Here is an 8,569-nt window from a genome sequence, read left to right on the forward strand (position 1 = left end):
TCACAAAAGAGAGCAAGAGGAAGGGCTGGGATTTTCCCGGCCATTTTTCGCTTCCTACGAGAGCAGTGAAACAGTTGCAGACAGACGTCTAATCGCTTTTTGGCAATCTGGGTGTTCCTCGACTCTGTCTCTCCATCTCCCCTTCCCGTAGGAGAAGGCTGACATCACCAGGACAGGATTTGATGACTTGGCTGGGTGGGGTGATGGCTCCTGGCTGGGTACCTTTGTCCTGTAGCTATGGTAAGGGGGTAGTGGCTGTGCCTGTTGCTCGGGAAGGTGAACCCCTCGGCAGTGTAGGGTCGGGTTGTGTCCTCGGGCATCGCCGGGTATGCAAAGGTTTTGGGGTTTTCTTGTGTGGGTTTTTTGTGGGGTTTTTTTGTTGGGTTTTTTTTTTTCATTTGAAATATGATTTTTATAAACATTCAATAAGCCCCGATTAATGGGGCAATGAACTAGTGCTGTGGGCTGGAGGTTTTTTGCCAAGGTGTGGCTCCGTTTCCTGTTCTGCAGAGCAGTGAGTCTGTTATGTAAATTCCTTAGATAATCTTTAGGTGAAACCTCGCATTTTCTGGAAAGTCACAAAGAGTAGAGGAAGTCGAGCTGGACACAAGCTTTTTGCTGTTATTAAAGAAGACTGTCTTTAGCTGTTAGCATTTCTACCCTTTTCTCCCTCCTCCAACACACTGCACGGTGTTCTACCCTTTTCTCCCTCCTCCAACACACAATGGGGAATTGTTTAATCATTACATACAGACATTAAAACAAACCCCCTGCCTAATTACAGATGATATCTGTGTATTCCCCTTAAAATATAAAGCAGATTTTCAACCCTACCCTATTCCCATATGCAAGAGCTTAACATTGTATAGCTGATTAATTCTCCATTGTATTTGTTGTTCTTTGCTGCAATTAGATGGTTTTTATACTAAAATAATAATATTTTAGAGCAAAGTGTTTGCCTGCCTTCTCTGACCTACAAAATTCTCTGTTCTATTTGTAAAAACTGTCCAGTAAAATATGTTTAAAGTGAGTTAGTACCTTGTATTCTTCAGTATCTGTGATTGGGCATGTAAAATCCTCTTTTTTTTTTTTTCCTTACTAGGAAAAGACATATTTTTCCATGAAGAATTAGTTAGCTCCTTTGAGTCCGAACAGTGGAGCTTTTTGTGATGCTCTATCCATGCATAGGAAGAGGCTTCTGGAAGGATGTGGCTATCACATTTAAGCTCTAGAAAGGCCGTTTGATTGCCTGCTGAGCTGTATACCTTTGTATGCAGCAGTAGCTTCTTGATGTACAGAAGGTCATAAGCAGGCATTTTAAATCTTGCCAGTTAAAATTATATATGAAACAACCTGCATGTCAGATGAGGCACCTTAAACTGCTTGGTTGAATGGAAAAATAATATGATGTGTAAAAACTGTAATTTTCTTTGTCAGAGGTGGCAAAAATCTCTCTAATACTGAGATGTAATTTGTAATATTGCAGCAGAGCCCCTTCTGTGGGGCTCGCAGAGGGCTGGAAGCTGCTGCTGTGAGGTGGGGAGGGCAGGCAGGGCTGGAGCCGTGGGCGGCATGGCAGCCCACGCATATACGCCCATGCTGTGCTGGGGCACTGCACCGCTGGGAATGGCATGTGCTGTGAAACCCCAACACATGGCATTGGGGATTTCATGCCTCTCTGACCAATTACAAGGAGCCTGCCCTCTGTCCTTCACTGGACCAAATTGGATTCACCAAGTTGCAGGATGGTGTTTGCTTCTTCATGTGCATTTTCAAACCAAGTTAGCCTATATGCTTTTGGAAACAGCTGCATGGTGTAGGTGAGTGGAGTCTCCTTGTAGAGACAGAATTCCTGGTTTTGAAAGTGACTTCGTGAAAGTAACGGTAAATCACTTCTGAAATTTAAAGGAAGTGTCTCATGGATTGACATAGCTAGAGGTAAACAGTATTCTAAAATGTTCTATTCTTCATGTAGGCTGATCAGCTGACTGAAGAACAGATTGCTGGTAAGTGTTTTGATGATAATTTTTTTTTTTGCTAACTCTTGTGACTAAAAGAAAATATATTATCTCAAGCATAGTGGAAAAAACAGTCTTTGACAATTTTAAATCTGTACTACCACTTTTGAAAAGCACTCACTTAAAAAAGCCCAGACAAAAATATTCTGGAAGATTACTGGTTCATTGCCTCTTAATTTAGACTGCTTATTCCTTGGACTACAGATAATGATTTTTTTTTTAGATATTCAGACTTGAGCCAAGTTCTGCTAGATTTCTTGCAAACAAATAATTGCTAGACTCAAGTGAACTACTTAGAGTCAAAGCAGGCCTAGGTACTCTATTAAAGAGAGAAGATAAACTACAAGTGAAGTAGCAACAAATAAACCTCACATGGGTTTATTGAGCATTGTTACAAGCCAGTGTCTTTTAAATAAAACTTTTAGTGGACTGGCTGTACTTCAGCCTAGTTAGGAGAAGGAGCATTACTTGACCTTCTGGAGACCAGTCCCCCACTTGTGGCTGACGCTAATTCTTATTGTCTGCTGACTTAAAAATAAGTCACAACACTTTTGTTCCTGTAAGTCTTAATTGTAAAGGGAACCCAGTGGCTCCTTTCACTTACTTCAAACAGCTGCTGTTTGTGGAACAACTGTGCCTCAGGCAAGATGCAGATGCATGGAAATGAATTAGAGTTGCAATGCAGATAATAGCCACATGAAATAAGTTTGAATTTACTGTGGAAATTGTGTTGGTACTGTAAATAATTTTTTATTTGTGCTTGAGAGTGTTGATTTTCTCAATACAGGGACAGTTAGATAAAAAGAGAAAATGTTTCTTAGACTTGTACCAGGCTTTGTCAATGGAGTGCATTTTTAGTCTGCAGTTTTCTCATGCTGGTAATGTCTCTAAACACTGGGACTGTTTCTGCCTCTAGAATTCAAGGAAGCCTTTTCCCTATTTGACAAAGATGGTGATGGTACTATCACAACAAAAGAACTGGGAACTGTCATGAGGTCACTGGGTCAAAATCCAACAGAAGCAGAATTGCAGGATATGATCAACGAGGTAGATGCTGATGGTAAGTGTTGGGAAGGTGCTGTGATCATCTTTAATATGTATGACCTCCACACCTAGGCTTAAACTGCATAGGGAAGACTGTGACATAGATCTCTTAAAGCAGTTTCAAAATGCTGGATAGAATCTAAACTCAGAAGGATGTCAAAGTTGCTAGCAGTATTCATGAGAGTAAAAATAGGCAATGGGCAGAGACAAAGTTAGGCTATTTGTCTTTAATATTTTATGGGTCACAGGCTTCCTATTGCTATCTGACTTTCCCTGACCTGCCATTAACCTGTCTTTCCATCCAACTTTTCTGTATATGTTTTGTCAGCCCATGTTGGTTTTGATAGCTTTACCAATGTCTGTGGTTTTGGCTAAGGCAAAAAATGTGTTAGGAGTGGAATAGTGTTTTCAATTCTTGAAATGTTTAGCACAACAGGAAGACACTCTATAGTCTATCTAATGCATTAAATCCCTAATAGATGGAGAGGGGCTATTGGAGGCAAAGGCAGAAAACCCTTCCCATATCAAGGCTAACAGAATTATTTTAAATGGACACCAGAAAGGGTAGCTACATACTGTGTTTCTGAACTCCACATAGGCTAACAGTTTCGAAAAGGAATAATACTTCACCTGCTCAGTGATGTCAAGCCTTTGGTCTTGTATGTTGGTTGTGATAGTGATTTTTCTTTTAACCTTTTTGTGAAAGAAAAGTGGAAGTGTATTGACAAGAGTATAAATTATTGGATTATCAGGCCATATCAATTAAACTACTTTGTTAAAAGTGTAAGTTGACCTTAATTGCTAAGTCTTTGCAGAAACTGAAAAGCTTCAGAGTCTGCAGTGGTATGTAGAGTTTGTGTATAGTGGCTTTAGGCTGCAGACAGAATATTGCTCTGGTGGATTTAAAACAGGAGACTGAGGATTTCAGATAAGTATGCCTGCCCAACTGTTTAAATTTGGGTTACACAGAATGCTTTGCTACTCTTCTACATGTTCAATGAGGATTTTTTCAAAACTCAGTGTGAGACCTGTGTTCATATTTAACTGGTACAGAAAGCTGGCCAGGATGATAAATAGCTTTGTATGTCTCAGGCTGGCATTCCTAGGATGCAAGGATTTTCTTAAACTGTATTTGTTTAGCTTCTTAGCTGTACTTGCACAATGAATTTGTATGCTTCTTTAAATCAATGGGTAGATCTTAGTTGCACAGTGAACTGTTTAATGTGGTTTTTGTGAACTACTTAATGTGCCTTTTGGCTTATAGAGCTGAATCCTGACTAAAAATCTAGTTTCTTCACCATACCACTTTTTCCTAGCTTTGAGCAGCCTGAAATTTAAATCTGTGATTTGAATTAAAGCTTAATCTTGGAGGTGAGGCCTGGATGTCAGCAGGGACTTCCAGTTTTGCAGTAAAATACCCATAAGAACACCTACAGCTAAGCTTATCAGTAATAACAAATAATGGCAGCTTTTCTTAGTCACTGGAATTTGCAGATCCTTGTTGCCCCTTAAAATGGTATGTTGCTTTTGTGGTGTGCAACTTTGGTTGATAAGGTAGTTGATTTTTAGAAAGAAAAAAGTATTTATGAACAGTTTAGTGAAGTGTGATTTTTCCCAAATACTAGATAACCTGGGTTTGTAATGCCATTTTAATATATTTTCTTCCTGGAGTATCCCACAACAATTGGGAGATTTTATAAAGACATTAAAAGGTTAATTTTGTGGGAGCAATTTGAGGTAAAGATAAGTCTCATTATTGGTTAATCTTGAAGCATCAGTGTGACATTTTACTTGCAGCTTCAGTGGCAAATGGTGTGGCTTGACCTGGAGAGAAGGCAGTGGCTGATTCTGTGCTGAAACAAGTGGTTGCTGTGGCTACTGCATGTTGTAATAACAAAAAAGGCAGTGGTAGCAATTTAGAGAGAGGAACCAGTTAGTCTATAAGAACACTTAACAGGATCTGTTAGTCTTGTCCCTGGCTAAGTTAAATGCCAGATTTTTTTTTTTTTTTTTTTTTGTTAATGAAGAAAAGCGTGGAAGTTTAATTTTTGAAAGTTTCTTTTTATTAAGGCAATGGCACTATCGACTTCCCTGAATTTTTAACCATGATGGCCAGAAAAATGAAGGACACAGACAGCGAGGAGGAAATCCGTGAGGCATTCCGAGTCTTTGACAAGGTATTAATAAAAGGACAGCTAGTCTTCAAAAGCAATAATGATATCTATATTTTCCTCAGTGTTTTCTCCCTTCTTCTCTAGAAGGAGTTCTCTAGGAGAGGCAGAGGAATTGGAAACAGAGCAGAGATGGTTCTGAATGTAGAACCAGAACTGTTGTAGCCTGCTTCTACTTGCTTTATACAGCAAGGTCTAAGCTTTAGGCTCATCCTAAAAAAAACATTTCTGGCCTTTCCTTAGAAACAGATTAGCAGAACTTAATGCTTGGGGGAGCGTGGGGTTTTTTTGAGATGTGTGGGTAGAGGAGGGGAATTTTTCTGTATCTTTTGACTTTGGGGGTAATGGGAAAACATTTGTGTGGATGCATGAGGTTTTATACTACCTTATGGAAGCTTTTGAAGTCAAGATGATGTCATCAGTATTTAGAGGGACACAAAGTTCCGTTTTCAACATATAAACCTTGAGATTGCTTTCGTAAAAACTCAAGAGCTCGGCTCCCTTGACCTTGCTTAAGAATACCTGGGTGGGCATGTGTCAGTTTTCTAGAACAGGGGTTCCCCTGTTTGGGTTGTTTGGATATGACAGATGTTATACAAGAATTGTGTTGAGTAATGTCTGGTGCAGCTGTAAAACCGATGCACACACATGTATGGAAGAAGACCTTACTACTACTTTTTATAGAAAAAAGTGTCAGTCTGCAGTACTTTGCTGAAAATTTGGGGATATTTTTGCAGACTAGATTGGTATTTAAAGCCACTGAGGTAGGTTATCTACTGGTGATAGCTATATCCTGCTCTAAGACAGTGCACTTGTTCAGTGTATGGAATTACTGAAGTGGCTCAGGGTGAGCTTTAGGTTTGGATATTATAAATGGGGACACTGGCTTAGAAGCGTCAATTTCTCTTCTCAGTTTTGCCATAAAACTTCTCAAAACTCCTTTTGAGTAAAATTTAAATACTTTCTTTGATTTGTTCTATATCATCTTATCCAAGAAGCCTAACATAGCCAGCTGCAGTCTGGTTATATAGGTAGTGTTAACACAGAAGAGAAAGTTGACTTCATTCTTGCTGGTGGGAAATGGGTCTCTTTTTTGCCTTGCTTAGGCAGCAAAGACTAAACAAAAACTTCTTTGGTTTTGTTTCTGTGTTTATTTTTGAAAGCTCTTTAAAAGCATTAAAAATACCTTATCACAAGTACAAGTCAAGCATGCAGTTGTTATTACAGCACAATAATTGTGTAGAAGGATATGGTGTCATGCATGCCTCAGAAGGCAGTGGAACTAATACATATTGCAGTATGTACAGTGTGCCAAGTCTGTACATCTGTCCCAAGGCTACTTCATAAGCATAAGCCATAAGGCTACTTCAGAAGCAGTGACTGGAAACCTAGGTGTAGGTTCCAAGTTAGTCCATGTCAGGATTGTTGTTCATGGTCTTGTGTAACACTTTTCTCGTAGGATGGCAATGGCTATATCAGTGCAGCAGAACTACGCCATGTTATGACAAACTTAGGAGAAAAGCTAACAGATGAAGAAGTAGATGAAATGATCAGAGAAGCAGACATTGATGGGGATGGGCAAGTCAACTATGAAGGTAAAAAGATACTTATCTTTACTTAACACCATTATTCAGACTGAGAAAAGCCTGTTGCATAGGGCATTAATTTTTAATACTTGAGACACTAGTTTATTTGTTTGTCTGCTTCTGTGGACAAAACCTTAGATGCTGTGAAAGGTGCCTTTTTTTATGCCAACTGTGTTTAAGACATTTTTGACTTGAAGTACTCTGGAGACAGTAAATCACAGTGACTTTTTATCTTTTCAGAATTCGTACAGATGATGACTGCAAAGTGAAGAGACCTCCTTTACACCTTTTTTCCTCTAGAAGAATCAAATTGAATCTTTTACTTACCTCTTGCAAAAAAATGTTCATTTATTCATTCTGTTTCTGTATAGCAAAACTGAATGTCAAATTACCTTCTGTCCACAAACTGCATGTAATGGTTGGTGGTCCTGTCCCCAAAAGATAAAGTTAAACATCAGTTTTACAATATAAATAATTGTACTACCTTGAAAATAAAAAAAAAAAGGAAGCACTTAGTGAACTCGAAAGTTCCATTTGCTAATGACTATTACACTGTTTGGGCTGGCCAGTTTTTCATGCATGCAGCTTGACAATTGAGCACAGTCAGACATGTGTATTAAAAGGAAAAAAAAAAACCTAAAGGATCCACTCTTTTGTTCAACAGTGGATTCTAGTTCAATTTGTAGTATAAATTGTCATAGCTGGTTTACTTTAAAATTGGTTTATACCTCAGGATGGTATGCAGCAAAATGGTTGAAGGATGTAAAACTTAAAGAAAATGCCCTAAAGGTTGAGTGGTTCTCCTGTACGTAGCAGTGTGCTCCAAAAATAGGATGATCTTAACTATGGATGGCATGTCTGTTTTAAAATACTGGTTGGTTTAACATTGTCTGCATTGCACTATAGTGAAACGGGTGTCAGGCTGTTACCGTTCACAAAATTTTTAAAAGAAACCTTCACCAAGGGAGCATCTTTGGACTCTCATATTTTTAAAACCTTCTGTACCATGACTTGGAGCTGGCGGAGTAGCCTGTGGACTTCAGCACAACTATCAACATTGCTGTTCAAGCTATTACAATTTATGTCCATTCCAAGTTGTAAATGCTAGTCTTTTTTTTCCAATAAAAGACCATTAACTTAAAGGTGGTGTTAAATGCTTTGTAAAGTTAAAATATATATATATAATTGAGATAATAAACCAAAAAAAGCAGTAGGAGGGAAGTGTTTCTATGAATGACTTGCTGCTAAATTATAATGCACATGTATGCAATAAGTTATCCCCTATCTTTTCAAGATGGCAAGAACTGACCTCCTGTAACCCAAGACCTTTGCTATAAATAAATGAACTTGTGCTTGCCTTTCATATTACGACAATGTTAATTTAGTTGGTCTCAAAGTCGTGTAATGCTGACTCGTCAACTATCAGCACAGAAGTAACACCTCATTTCACTACAGTGGAGAGCTCTGAGCATGCATGTCAATACTGGGGAAACATGTATAGGTTGCTTATGTTTTTTTGACAGGATATAAAAACTAGTTGGAGAATTTAAACAGCATGGACTTCATAGATATCTGTGATTCTCAAACATGCCAAAAATGCATTTATCTACCCGCAGAAAGAAAACAAAAGGACATTTTACAATATGTATTAAAAAAACCAAACTAAGCCTTTTTGGAAACTGGGGCTATTATGTCTTGACTTATCTTCTCAAACACTTGCATGAATTTTGTGGGGTGGAGAAGAGGACTA

General features: G+C 38.6%; 1 protein-coding gene across 1 annotated transcript; it reads left to right on the top strand.

Annotated features, from left to right (window-relative positions):
* The first annotated feature begins 1,470 nt into the window (after positions 1-1,470).
* CALM1 (calmodulin 1) lies at positions 1,471-7,961 on the top strand. The gene is made up of 5 exons (XM_008629701.2): positions 1,471-2,006; positions 2,935-3,078; positions 5,133-5,239; positions 6,693-6,828; positions 7,060-7,961. Exons 2-5 carry the CDS (start codon positions 3,009-3,011, stop codon positions 7,086-7,088), a joined length of 342 nt encoding a protein of 113 aa, XP_008627923.2. The 5' UTR covers positions 1,471-2,006; positions 2,935-3,008; the 3' UTR covers positions 7,089-7,961.
* Positions 7,962-8,569: the final 608 nt, after the last annotated feature.

This window comes from Corvus brachyrhynchos, unplaced genomic scaffold (genome assembly GCF_000691975.1).
Source record: "Corvus brachyrhynchos isolate BGI_N302 unplaced genomic scaffold, ASM69197v1 scaffold1, whole genome shotgun sequence".
In the NCBI taxonomy this organism is placed as follows: Eukaryota; Metazoa; Chordata; class Aves; order Passeriformes; family Corvidae; genus Corvus; species Corvus brachyrhynchos.

Bases quoted from the DNA above. Each gene is read 5' to 3' on its own strand.
- CALM1 (XM_008629701.2), top strand. From the start codon at position 3,009: ATGAGGTCACTGGGTCAAAATCCAACAGAAGCAGAATTGCAGGATATG. The intron at 3,079-5,132 runs GTAAGTGTTGGG...CTTTTTATTAAG, and splicing joins CAACGAGGTAGATGCTGATG to GCAATGGCACTATCGACTTC. The intron at 6,829-7,059 runs GTAAAAAGATAC...TTATCTTTTCAG, and splicing joins TGGGCAAGTCAACTATGAAG to AATTCGTACAGATGATGACT.